General features: G+C 43.3%; 1 protein-coding gene across 2 annotated transcripts; it reads left to right on the forward strand.

Annotated features, from left to right (window-relative positions):
* Window positions 1-5,160: 5,160 nt before the first annotated feature.
* LOC121693153 (ensconsin-like) lies at window positions 5,161-13,227 on the forward strand. Of its 2 annotated transcripts, XM_042072371.1 has the most exons (15): window positions 5,162-5,631; window positions 7,052-7,141; window positions 7,337-7,408; window positions 7,547-7,710; window positions 7,915-8,017; window positions 8,341-8,457; window positions 8,932-9,083; window positions 9,200-9,318; window positions 9,444-9,697; window positions 9,803-9,947; window positions 10,159-10,348; window positions 11,372-11,470; window positions 11,919-11,969; window positions 12,163-12,388; window positions 12,535-13,227. In XM_042072371.1, the coding sequence occupies exons 1-15, from the start codon at window positions 5,514-5,516 to the stop codon at window positions 12,543-12,545; spliced, it is 1,911 nt and encodes a 636-aa protein (XP_041928305.1). In that variant the 5' UTR covers window positions 5,162-5,513; the 3' UTR covers window positions 12,546-13,227. The 2 variants fall into 2 exon arrangements, with proteins under 2 accessions (XP_041928306.1, XP_041928305.1); XM_042072372.1 differs by lacking the exon at window positions 8,341-8,457 and having other exon boundaries at window positions 5,161-5,631; window positions 8,956-9,083.
* Window positions 13,228-13,503: the final 276 nt, after the last annotated feature.

Below are 13,503 nucleotides of genomic sequence, written 5' to 3' on the forward strand. Positions count from 1 at the left end.
AGAGAGTGTTAGTGACTGTACATAAACCCATGATTAGCACACATCACCACTAGAGGGCCTCAACTGCTCATTTGAAACATGTCGGCTGGGATAACTGAAACTGGGGTGACTAATTGACTAAACTGATCCGTTTATTTCAGTTAAAAGACCTGTCCAACAGTTCCATTACGACATCTTGGTAGGCAGTGTGTGGAACCTGTTTTCAGCTGGGACTGAAAGAACCTCAAACTTGACAAAATGTTACTGATGATGATGAAATACCTACATGTCCAAGCAGTGGCGGAACAAGTCAGAGCCGGGCCGGGGGCGGGGCACATGAACGGGCCCTTTATTAAACTCATCATAACATAATTTTACAACATATATGCACATGCCCGCAACAGCGGGTCTTACAAGCGTCAGCGCCACGGAGAGCAACTATGTAATTTTGAAGTCCATCGAACGTACATGAAGTGTAACCAAGAGAACAACAACAAAAACATAGGCTACATGACCCCTAATAATAAAACAACAATATTACGCAGCACTATTTGAAGGGCATACGACGAGCCTTGCGCTCCGCGAATTCGTCCACGATGCTCTGTGTAGGCCTACTGTATGTCCATTTTCTTTGCTCTCTCATTCTCTATGGACAACATGGCAAGTCCACTCAGTCTCTCCTGTCCCACTGTGCTCCTCAAGTGGTTTTTAATGATCTTTAACTTGGAGAATGAGCGCTCAGAGGTTGCGACGGTGACGGGAAGAGTCAAAAATAAAATTAGGGCGGTGCAAATCTCACTGAATGCAGAAGTTACTGCTGGGTGGTTGCATTGGCGGAGCCAGGGGGTGGCTTCGGGGGCTCAAGCCCCGAATCTCTTTTCAAAAGCCCCGAATCTTTTTTTGTATGTGTTTTCAATTTCCAACGATTCTAATTGCTAATTTAACTTCCCCTCGGTTTCTCTATAAATGTTACGAAATGTAGCCTACTATTGCTGAGCAAATATCCCTTAGGGGAGACCGGGGCTGGTTGGAACAGGGGCAGGTTGAAACACTGTTAATATCCAGGCTACTAGAGGGAGCTGCAACAAAATTCCAACACTAAACTGACGGCCTTATTGAGTAGAGTAAACTCACGTATGTAACTGGTCTCCAGGTCATTAACCCTTTAGGTGAGAACAACTTTTTGATTTTGTAGTGTCAAAACTTAGAATATGCACCTCCCACTAAATACATCCTAGAAGGGTAATAGTTAGGGATATACAAAAAATATTCATTATAATTGATTGCTAGGGGACTCATCTATAATTTAAAATGAAGTTTAAAAACCTGAGGTGACTGATATTAGCAGGCTAAAAGCATTTGTGCAAAAAAGTTTGACCTAATGTGGGCGGGGCAGGTTAGCACACTGATTTTGGGGTTGGTTGGCACATACATTCCCTATGGCTATTTTGTGACAAATCTATAAACTTTGTATTTTACACATAAAAACATCATCAATCTTTATTTTAACATTGTTATTGTAATTACTGAACATAGTTTTACATTTGGAAGCATTTCAGACCTTTTTAAACATTTGAAGTAAAAAAAAATCGGTAGGGACCAAATTGGTCGTGACGGTGAGCCCTACTGAAGAAAAACACACAGAAAAGAAATTAGCAAAGCCCTACAGGCAGTGATCTAGATGAGCACTTCAAACAAAAGCAAAAGGAGTACTGCAAAGGACTATAACATAGGTGTTCCAACCAACCCCGACTACATGTGCCAACCAACCCCGTGCATGGGGCAGGTTGGCACACGTGCACAACACCACTTTAATCATATATAACTCAAAACAAGGGATCATTTGTTGACATTGAATGTATACATTTTGTAGCTGAGATCCCAAGCTTTCAGTTAATCACAATTTGACCATTTCAACGCATTGTAAGACGGAGAAATATAACCGAGAGTGAAAAGTGTTCCAACCAGCCCCGGTCTCCCCTACTTTCAAAGCCCAATACTGACAGATAATCTGATTTCCCACACGATGAGTTTAGGCAATGCCAGAGCCGAGATGTAGCGGTTTACGTCATAAACCTGGCAAGAAAGTTCAGAGCGGCGCAGTCAGTTTAAACAGCAAGCCGGTAAGAAAAACTATTATCAAGACATTAGGCAATTAGGCTACTGTACCCCAGAATACAAAAATAAACTCCAGAAAGTTTGTTGTACTGTATTCTGTAGTCTGTATTCTGTAATCTCAATGACCGAATCAGTAGATATAGCCTACCTGTTGTCAGTTGAGTTCGTTGAATTCATTTATTGTAGGCTAGTAGCCTAGGCAAATATGAAACGGAGATGTAACGTGGCTACCGGCGGGATTTTGAACTTGCATGTTTCATGCATTTTAGGGCAAAAATACCATGGGATTTATGTGTTCTCCATTTGAGTAACGTAATCAATTGCGGACATGCACAGACAGCTCAGACACAGAGCGCATAGCTAGGTTAGACTACTTTCACTTTCTAGAGCGCATTCATTAGGCTACGTAAAAGACGCTTTATACCAAAACAACGATCAAACATTATCAAATGTATCATGACGTGTTGTCACAAAGACTTAGGCTACTCCAATTAGAAAATCAAAACCAAAATCATGTAAGTGTAAGTGTTCTCTCATTGACGCCTGTAGGAGACAATATCGTTGATCCAATTTTGTAAATTTGCACGTCGTAAAGTTCAATATGAGAGTTAAAATAAAGCCAGTCATACAGCAGAACATTTTATTCAATATTTTACACCTACTAAATCATCAAAGTAAATTTCAAAACTTTTCAGCAACCGTGAGTCATAACTCGTCCTGACTGGGGCAACCTATAAGCCTAATACGTCCCACTCTGATGAAAATGATTGAAAAGAAACCGTTTGCATGATCTTAGCTCCTCCGTCCTTGTGCCGTGGGAGAGGCCCGTCCCACCTTACCCAGAGGTGGGGGAGGGGCGCCCTCGCACCGGGCCCCTGCGGGTCCCGGGCCGGGGGCGTGCCGCACCCCCCGCACCCCCTCAAGCTCCGCCCCTGTGTCCAAGGTCAGAACCAAACTAACTTCACTCTACCGACAGTTTTTTACTCTTTTTACTGTGTGGCAGTGGCAAGACGTGGCAGTGGCAAGACGGTGATTGCTCCCGATGTGCAAGGTGGTGCCTTGCATAGGTGCCTCGGTCATCTGTGTATGAATGTGTGTGAGAATGTGAGTGCACTGAGTAGAATAGCGTTATATAAATGCAGTCCCATTTACCATGCAAGCCTATATTTGAAAAATGTATCTATTTCATATTTTCATATTATATATCAATTGAATTTGAAAAAAATTAATACATACATGTGTATGGTTACTCACTCTCCTTCCTTGAGTTTATTATTGACTGAAATTTAAGAAATAAACATTTATATTCACAAAAATTTCATTTGCACATTGGCTATATCACTTGTCTTCCTGGAGTCTAATTTAGACCATATTTGAAGTCAGTTGATCAGCTACAAGCACCTAGTTAATTTATTGTAACAGAAAACCCTTATAATGAAATATAATACAATTAATAGATTAATCACGAGTAAAATTAACCTATAAATCATATCATATTTAAGTATTTAGGGAATTTAAAAGGCTGGATACATATGTCAAAAATGCTATTATAGCAGCTGTCACTACCATTGAGGGTCTGTTCTGAGTGTATGACAGATATGGCAGGAAGTCTGGCTCTGGTTTGGATGTCTGGGAAATTAACTATTGCCCTATTGACTTGGATTTGAAATTGGGTGGAGTGGGGGCTGTCTCTCTGTAGCACAAATACTCAATAACTACAGTTACAGTAATTCACTCAGTTACAGTAGTTCACTCAGTTACAGTAGTTCACTCAGTTACAGTAATTCACTCAGTTACAGTAATTCACTCAGTTACAGTAGTTCACTCAGTTACAGTAATTCACTCAGTTACAGTAATTCACTCAGTTACAGTAGTTCACTCAGTTACAGTAGTTCACTCAGTTACAGTTCACTCAGTTACAGTAATTCACTCAGGTTAGATTGAGGTGGAGCAATAATACACTTACAAAAGTGCCATCTCAACGGCACTTTTTCATATTATACTGTGTTATATTATATAATTGTTTCCCACAACAGGTTGTGTCCTTATATGTTCTTCAGTATTGAGTAAAACCTTGTTCATTTACATTGTAATTATACAGTAAATGTCCCTGCTGTGTTCAGTTGTTTCATACATAATAATTATGCTCTTCCTGAATAAAGGGGATAGGCTGAAAACAGATTACATGGTGTATTGAACAGTAATGGAGGACATGGGCTACTCTCCTCTGTGTACAGCTGTGCCCTGCCTGCACGCTGCAGTTGCCGAGCAACCATTAAATGTCTCGGCTGAAAATTCCCCTGCATCAGCTTTTTCATCCTGTGTGTGTATACTGTATGTGCATAGGTATGTATTTAGCGTCTGTGTGTGTGTGTGTGTGTGTGTGTGCGTGTGCATGTGCGTGTGAGTGTGTGTGTACGTACGTGCGTCAAGCATAAGCACATGAGTCATCTATGTGCACGCGCCTTTGTGCATGTCTGTGTGTGTGTGTGTGTATACATTCATGTGTCTGTATGCAGATGCACATCTACATGCCTGTGCATGTGTGCAGTCTCTATGTGTGCAGCATTCTGTCTGTATGCATGACCGCGCATGTGTGTGTGTGTGTGTGTGTGTGTCTGTGTCTATATGCAGGTTATGTTTTTGCATGAGAGTACACGTGAGAGCGAGGCAGAGCCTCCACGTGACGCAGAGAGAGCAGCCTCTGCAGCCCAAGGCTCTGAGCACTGCTGAACACTGCTGCTGCTGCAGGCTTGATCATTTGGGTTAAGGAGCTTCACCTCCACCCATATTCAGTGCTGCAGCTCAAGCCCGTAACCCGCAAAAGAAGCAGCTCTGTCCGCTTTTACAGACCTGATTAAACACTGCAGCTGAGGAGCACTAAACCTCTTAGCCCACCCTGGCACTCCCATATCTCATCTCCTCTTTCACCATCCTCCTCTCCCTTTCTCAGTCTTTATCTCTGGCTTGTCCCTCTTTCAATTTGTATCTCTGTTTGGTCATCCTCTCTCTCTCTTTCTCTCTCTCTCTCTCTCTCTCTCTCTCTGACTTTTTTTCTCCCTGGCACTGTGTGTGGCGTAGCTGATCTGGAGCTGAAAGAGTCAGCTGCTCTCTCATTTTTCCTTTTCTCCCTGAAGGGTTTTCCTTTCTCTCTCTCTCTCTTTTGCATTCTCTCTCTCCCTCTCTCTCTTGTTCTGAGATGCGCAGATGAGCTGTTAACTGAAGCGAAAAGAGAGCAGCAGCAGTAGCGGCAGCAGCAGCAGTGTAAGCAGTAATAGAATTGGCTGTGGCAGTGGCACAGAGAACGGGGCTATCGCCACTGATCCACCCGAGGGATTCTGTGCTGTCTTCCCAGTGCAAACAGAGCTCAGGAGAGAGGGCACTGTAGAGCGGGCACGGTCGTTTGTGCATCTACCATGCCAGCGTCCTGTGCCAGCCTGCCAGCACCCATGAAGCGGACTGTTTGTTCCCCTGATCTCTCCCTCATCAAGGATGAGATAGAAGAGGGGATTGAAAAAGACAAGAAGAGGAGAGGTGAGTAGCCTGATGGCTTTTTTTGGGGGGTGGGGGGATACATTTCTGCAGGGTTGGTGCTGTAGCCTCTATTACCAAAATAGACAAAGCCTCTTCCGCCAGGTCCCACATCAGAATGACTTCCCTGTCACTTAATTCCCTCCAGGGTTGTCTTCTCTATTGTTGACAGCTGATGGTGCTCTGGAATTTCAATGTAGTGTTTATCAAAACTGACTGCTATAAATACAGTGAGTACTGGTCACACTGTGCACTGGTGATATATTCACTGTAAAGGCAGTGCTTAGGTGGGTTTCCTCCACCATTTTGTGCCCAAGAAGTGAGTTGCTGGACTGGAGTGGGCGTGTGTCGCCTTGACCAGAGGTGCTGGCTGGGACTTGTGATGCTGGTGACGGATGCTCCTGCTTGTCTTGTTTTGTTTGCCGCTTGATTGTGATCTCCATGAGGACAGGCAGTCAGGCGCTGGGGCAGGCTGTTCTTCGCGGCAAGCGTTTGAGGAGCACAAGTGTCCTCTCTGTTCTCTCTCACCCCGGGGGGTCTCTTAAGAAGCGCGGTGCATCAGCATTGGTCACAAGCTGTGTTTGGAGTGTGTCTGCTGCTTTGCGGTTCAGGACAGGGTCGTTGGTGGTGGGCAATAATGTCAGAGTGAGTGGTTCGCGGGGAATTACACAAATTTATGACCCACGTGTTGTGAAAATCTTGTGTATTGATTTCAGCTGGAGGACTGGTTGGTTGAGTTCTATTTAGAGATAGAGTTAATATATTTAATCAGTTTGCCCACTTTCAACTATACACACAACAACAACTTGCTGCATTTAACAGTATGTGTTTTTTGTTTTTTTTTAAAACAAAAAATAAGCCAACCTGGGGAATGTAGCTTATTTGCCGTTTACACCAGAGTTAGGAGGATACATACCTTCTTTTTGTGTGTGTAATAACCCAGTCTGGTGCACCATTAGCCTAGCTTTGCATAATTTACTGGAAGTGGGTTGCACCAATCTCCCTTTTAGCCCTTAGAGATATTCTTGGGGAGAATAAATAGCTATAAATATAGCTTACCGGTAAATATAGCTGCAGACGTGTATGTTTTGTTGTCAAAGTAAAAAAAAAAAATTGGGAGTTATAATAATTAAATGTTTTTGCAAGAATAATATCTTTAAAATCCATGTGCTCGTAGGGTTTGTGTTACCTACTGTATAGAGAATCGCTTGTTTTCACATAAATCACATATGCTTATTAAAGACAATGGTATGGTTATTGTTATTTTCTCCAAACTGAATGCAGAATAAGGTGCTCCAACATTTCAATACTCCCACTGAGATACATGCAGATGCATTGTGCTGTAACAGGTTTCAAAGTAAATTTTGTCGGTTTATTTGCTTGCTTCTTTGTGAAAGTTCACCGGCTCCTTCAAATATTTCAGGATCTGGGTCTGGGATGGACTCAAAGCCAAAACCAGCAAGAAAAAGAGTTGAACAACCACATATTCAGAACAAGACCAAAGATGCAGCAGGTATGATAGACTTTCTTTGGGAGTTACACATACATATATCACACCATTGAATCCAACCATAAGACATTGAGACCACACAATGATTCTAGAATACAATGATTCTGACTTTAGAAAGAGATACAAGTACATTAATTGATTTGTACATTAGCTAAACATGGGTGACTGAACCCAAACAAAATTCTCCTCTCTGTGTAGAACACGCTCTCAAGGTTGATGAGAGACTGCGTCTGGCCCGAGAGCGCAGGGAGCAACAGCAGAAGCAACTTGGTAAGACCAACACAAAAATCAGACCAGCTTTTAACTGTGCACCTGAAACTGTGACTGTTGAAGTTGGGGACCACAAAGGCCACTCACATGGGCCTTGTTGGTTCTGACTGTTTGTGGTTTCCTGATTCCTTCACGCAGCCTCGCGGGAGCAGGGGTGGCTGGCCAGGGAGGAGCGCGCCAAACGCCACTATGAGAAGCACCTGGAGGAGCGCCGGCGGAGGCTGGAGGAGCAGAGGGTGAAGGAGGAGAGGAGGAGGACGGCTGTGGAGGAGAAGAGGAGGCAGAGGCTCAATGAGGAGAGGGTGAGATGTCATTTGGATTTGCTTTTGTCCTCCACAGGATGTAGGGTGCTAGCTGAGTCATTGCTGGACAGACAGATATATAGAGACATGGGTAGATGAATGGTGGTGAATCAATTATCAACTGAGGAGTGCATTCATATGTGTATTAAGCTCTGATATCAAGTACTTTGGAAGTACTTTGACTGATGTCTCATATCCATGCAGGAGCGCTATGAGCAGGTGGTGAAGAGGACCATGGAGAAGAGCCAAAAGGCCAAGCAAAGACTCAGCCAGCTCTCCAGACGAGCAAAACTCAATGCCAACAAGGGTAAAAAAGCAATGGGACGACTCCACTAATACATACATGAACACAAAATTAGAATGAGACAGTACTGAACACACACACACAAAACTACAATACTCAACACACATGCTAAAATTCCAAAAACTGTTCTGCTTCTTCACAACTAACACTTACTCTACAAGCTTTTGCTACTGAATTGATAGAATGCATACGATGCCCTTAGAGTTCTTCTAATCTTCAGCTTTTCCTTTCCCCTCTGCTCTGAATCTTACGGGTGTGCACTTCTGGGTATATGCTGTCCTCTCCTGTCGTCTTCTCTGCCCTGCGCATGTGCTGCTCTGTGTTAGCTCCCCGCTGTCGGCCTCTGACTGAGTGGGAAAAGGACCTGGTCAGGCGCCTGCAGACCCCCACCATTGCCCAGCTGGCACGCAGCAGGAGTGTGGGCGCGTCAGTAGCAGACGCAGGTACAGGTCGTGCCCTCTCCAGTCTCCTTTTGCTTATGCCTCTCTCCTTTGTCAAGCCCTCAGCCTCCTGTTACCCCCCCCCCCCCCACACACACACACACACACACACACATTGTTTCCAGAGGCCACTTTGATGCAGCAATATTGACTGTGTGGAGAATAGATAATAGATATCAGCTAATAGCCTGCTCATGTCTAACAAAGGGCTCTTCTCTCTTCCTACTCTTTCTCTCTCTCATCCTGCGGTTTTCTTGTCCTGTCAATGTCTCATGTGCATCCTCATCCTGTCCATTTTGCTTCTCCTCCTCTAACTTCCAACAACACACAAACATACATATGCCTCACTAAATATGAACACTGATTTATTTCCCCTCATTAATTCACAAACACACATGCAATGCTCTTTTACTGCTAAATGAACTGATATACCTTCCATTCCTGCATATTCATCAATCCAACAATGAAAACATTCAGTTCTTCATTGTTGTCGTCGTTCAGCCTCATGTCACCAGGTGCGGTCCAGCTCTGCTCATAAGGTGGAGTCATCTGATGCCAACACCCTCCGCAAAACACCAGCAATTAAACCCCATAACGTTACACATCGTAAAACCACAAAGCCAGAACAGGTGAGCATTACCCCTCCCTGTCTTGTTCTGATGCACAGATACTGCTGTGCTGTCGCTTGCTTTAATAGCCTTCCCACTTACCTCATTATCTGGTGTGATGTTCATTTGTCTGACAGTGCAAACAGAAATTAGTCAGCCCAGTTCAGAAGAGAAATTCCCCGAAGAATCTGAAGACTCAGATTCAGGCTGTCTCAGCAGTGAGACCGAGTCCACCCCCAGATCCCCCACCTGACAGGTATAAACATAATATACATACATTTAGTTACAGATATGTCTTGACCTTTGCATTGGAGATACATATCAGTTTAGAAGATTTTAGAAGGTTTTATCCCTGCTTCATGAAATTGTCCTGTTTGATAGGCCTGTTATCCGTGCGGTGACCAGACGTCCTGCTCCACAGCTGGAGGGGCTTCTTCCACCCCTTCCAGAGGAGGACCCAGACCCTGGACCCCAATGTGACACACCACCACGGGATGGGGCTTCTGTTGGTGGAGACATTGTGGATGGAGTCCCACAGCAACAGCGGATGGAAGAGGGCCATCTAGACACGCCACCTCCTAGCCCAAACAAGTGTCCAGCACCTCCTGTCCAACTCGGTTGTGGCAGCCAAAGTGGTACATTCATTTTCTATTGTTCTTCAGATGGGTGTAACTACAGCTATGTCACAGTCTGGTAAAAAAAAAATTTGGACTAATTGAATCTCTCTTTTCCCTTTCCAGTCCAGCCTCCTCCAGCAGCCTCGTCCAATTGCAGCCGGTCCTCAGCGGGCACCACTGATCCAGAGGAGGCCTCGCGGATGCTGGCAGAGAAGCGCAGACAGGCCCGCCAGCAGAGGGAGGAGAAGAGGAGGGAGCAGTTTGAGAGGTGAGAGGGCACGAGAGGATGGATAGAATCAAGCGAAGAGGCAGATAAGATTGTGAAGTACAGAGTGCCAGTGCCAGAACAAAGTACTTGGCTTGATACTCTTGGTTTGGATTTTGATTGATTGCCTTTGATTGATTGATTGTTTGTGTGTGTGTGTGTGTGTGTGTGTGTGTGTGTGTGTGTGTGTTTCTTGGTGGATTGGTGTGTGTAGGCAAGCACAGGAGGAGTTGGCACGTAGGCAGGCAGAGGAGAATGCACGCCTACAGGCTGAAGCCCACCTGCGATTGGAGGAGGAGAGAAAGAGGGAGGAGGACGAGCGAAAACAGATGGAGGAGAAGAAACGGAGGGAGGAGGAGCAGAAACAGATTGAGGAGGAAAATGCCCGCCGGCTGCAGAGACAAGTAAGAGGATGACAAAACAAAACTAGTGCCATACTTCAATGCCAATGTAGTTTCAATCCTCTTTTTTTTTTTTTAAAAGAGAAAGCCTCATGAATTGAAAACCAAAGTTCATGTCAAAATCTCCATTATGAAATCCAGTTTTAGAGTTCAAAAGAATCAACTATACTAGATAAGACAGCGCTAATAGACTCTCTGGATTCAAAGTGTAAAAACATAAAGAACCCATACTGCATCTCTTTAGCATGTAACATTACTTATGATCTACTATCACTGAGGATACATGCTAATAAGTAAGATGTTGCCCAATAGTTGATCATTACTGTCTGGAAATTCATATTTCTGGAATATATGGCAGTGTTTCCCATACATTGACTTATTTGTGGCGGCCCACCACAATATCAACATTGACCACCACACAATGATTTTCCAGGTTGTACTATTTCAATTGGATGGAATTCTTTCATTGTAGAGCTACATGTATGTGCATCTTTGTAAAGCCTCTCCTCGTTTCTCTGTCTTTCAACGAACCTACATGCATGTTTAAAGACAACATTAGCAATCCTGCAAGGCATAGAAGATGACTAGAGGGCTAAATTGTGCTTAAATCTGGTTAGCATCATAACCCTGCTGCGCTAATTTGTTAAAAACATTTGCATTCAAGTTAATTCTGCAAACCTACCACCACAAATAGAATTAAATTCTGTGGGAAACACTGTATGGCCATTGAGAACTACTCTTAATCAGGAAACAGGAGGGAGAGATAAAACCGTTCCTTATAAATCATTCAGTCTTCTTGAACACAGTTGAGATCAAGGTTGCATAATCTCCCAAAAGAGCACCTCTGTCTCCAATATGACACAATATTTTCATCTTTAGCCTAATCCTGATCGCTGTATACTTACTGCTTAATTCTGAGAACCATCCCTCAACATGTTACAGGTTTATGGTTAGAGACACACAGGGGTAGGCACAGCAGACACACAGACTAAAAGTTAAGCTATTTCTTTTTTGATTCTGTCTCAGAGGGAGGAAGAGGAGGCCCGTCAGAAAGAGATGGAGCTGAAGCGACAAAGAGACCAGCATTTCCAAAAGGAAGAGGAAGCGCGCCAGGAGAGGAAAAAGGTACAACCATTTTATGGGCCTACAGGGGAAGCAGACAAAGGGGTTTACTATATATATGCACCGAAAATCATTTTTAACCTCATCATCATACGAGACCTTTCTCAGGGTTGAAGTTCTACAGTGAGGACAAGAGAACTCTTATATATAATTAGTTCATGACATGGGTCATAACAGTATGTTAAATTGGTAATGTTCTTCACTCTCCATAATTCTCCAGTAATATGAGTATTATTATATTCCACCCTCTTCATTCTATGGTTTAATGGCATGTTTTAGTCATCAGACAAGTATGTTATAAGACTGTCACTAAAATGATCATAGCTAGTACTAATAGTGTTAACTATTAGTCACAGTTCAATAGTTCAACATATTCCAAGGTTATTTTTTTCTTTACAGTTCCTATTGTAAAAAGTGGTGTTAAATGGCTACTTTTTCCTTTTCTCCTCAGCGTCTGGATGAGATCATGAAGAGAACAAGGAAAGCCGACTCTTCTGAGAGGGTAAAGGAATTTCTAGGAAGCCTGCATGAATGAGATCAAAAGCAATTCCTGTCCATATATATTTCACAACTCCTTCTTTGAACACAAAGCTCTAGGCTTTTAGCTTTGAGTCGTGCATGTTATATCATAGGACCAGCACATGCATCAGCAGGTATCCAAGATGCAATTCTTCAAGCTGCTCTGTACTGTATAGAAACCTGCACCTGCCAGCACTGCTGTGATAGAACCGCAGCCTAAAGAGAACACGGAACCCGTGGGGAACCACAGAGAGGATGTGATCCTGCTGTCTGGCCCGAGCCAGCCCAACAAGCTGGACTTGGATCCCAGAGAGGACGTGGTTCCGTCAGTGACCTTCAAAGAGCGGCGTTCCTTGCGCACCCTCACAGGGTTGGACCACATACAGTCTCAGCAGAGAGCTGGTGAGTTTCACTCACATTCCTCTGCAAATTCACAAAGATTGGCCAAACTACATTTCTCTACAGAAAAGTGCTACGTTTTTCACATGTCAGGAATTGTCCATTTGGAGCTTTTTCTATTGATGATATTTGTCTCTTCCTTTCAACAGAGGTCATCTGAGCACTATACACCTGGACTAGAAGAGGTCTAAGAAAACCTTTCACATTTCCACCAAGGCTGATGCAGATAGCATTAAGACCTGCACTTCAAGAGAGCACTTAAGAGATATTTCTACAATATCACTTGACAGACCTTCTGGTCAGCTTTAGAGTACTAACGTTAGTTTAGTCCTCTTGGTGGACATAACTGCCATTCACAATATTTTCCGTAGAGGCCTAGATGATAGATTGCTTTATAAGATATCCTTTCTACATTTAACATGTTATTATATTTATGTAATATGTGCTTGAAGCTGTTGTGTGTCACCGTTCAGGATTTTACTTGCAATGCTGCTACTTCTGCCTTATCAGAACTAGACGTTTTGAGTTATTTTCTTCCTCAATGCTGGCTTAAGCTTTATCCATGACCTCACTCACTTTAAGTGAGACTCCTATCACGTGTTGCTGCTGAATCATGTCAGTCCCCAATGAGATATATTTCTCCCCAATCTATCACCAAATATAGTCTCTGTATCACTGACTGTTGTACTTGATAAGTAGGAACGTTTCTGGCAGTCCCTTATGTTATCACTAAGCTACCTTCCCAATGACACGTGCCGTGAGTTTAGTTTATGCAATACTATCTAGTATAAGGACATTGATAATGACATGGTATGTATACTGTTATGGAAAATCTTTTATGAAACAGAATAAAAACTCTTTAAAACTGTAGTGCTGTCTTTCTTCCAGCAATCCATCATGTGTGTGCCTAAATGTAAAGGGTAAAAGAACTTTCAGGGACCCATGAAAAGTGTGTGAAGCTGTGATGTTGCACCTGAGATTCTGCTGAGTAGCAAATCTGCCAGGCCTACCATGTTAAGGCGGTTGCTTTATTAGACAGTTGAACGAAGATCAATTGGTGTTGCTGACAAAACTGTGTTGCAGAAATAGAAATATCCTATAGAGCTTTCATCTTGCAT

This window comes from Alosa sapidissima, chromosome 19 (genome assembly GCF_018492685.1).
Source record: "Alosa sapidissima isolate fAloSap1 chromosome 19, fAloSap1.pri, whole genome shotgun sequence".
Lineage (NCBI taxonomy): Eukaryota > Metazoa > Chordata > Actinopteri > Clupeiformes > Clupeidae > Alosa > Alosa sapidissima.

Bases quoted from the DNA above. Each gene is read 5' to 3' on its own strand.
- LOC121693153 (XM_042072371.1), top strand. From the start codon at position 5,514: ATGCCAGCGTCCTGTGCCAGCCTGCCAGCACCCATGAAGCGGACTGTT. The intron at 9,084-9,199 runs GTGAGCATTACC...TTTGTCTGACAG, and splicing joins AAACCACAAAGCCAGAACAG to TGCAAACAGAAATTAGTCAG. The intron at 9,948-10,158 runs GTGAGAGGGCAC...TGGTGTGTGTAG, and splicing joins AGGAGGGAGCAGTTTGAGAG to GCAAGCACAGGAGGAGTTGG.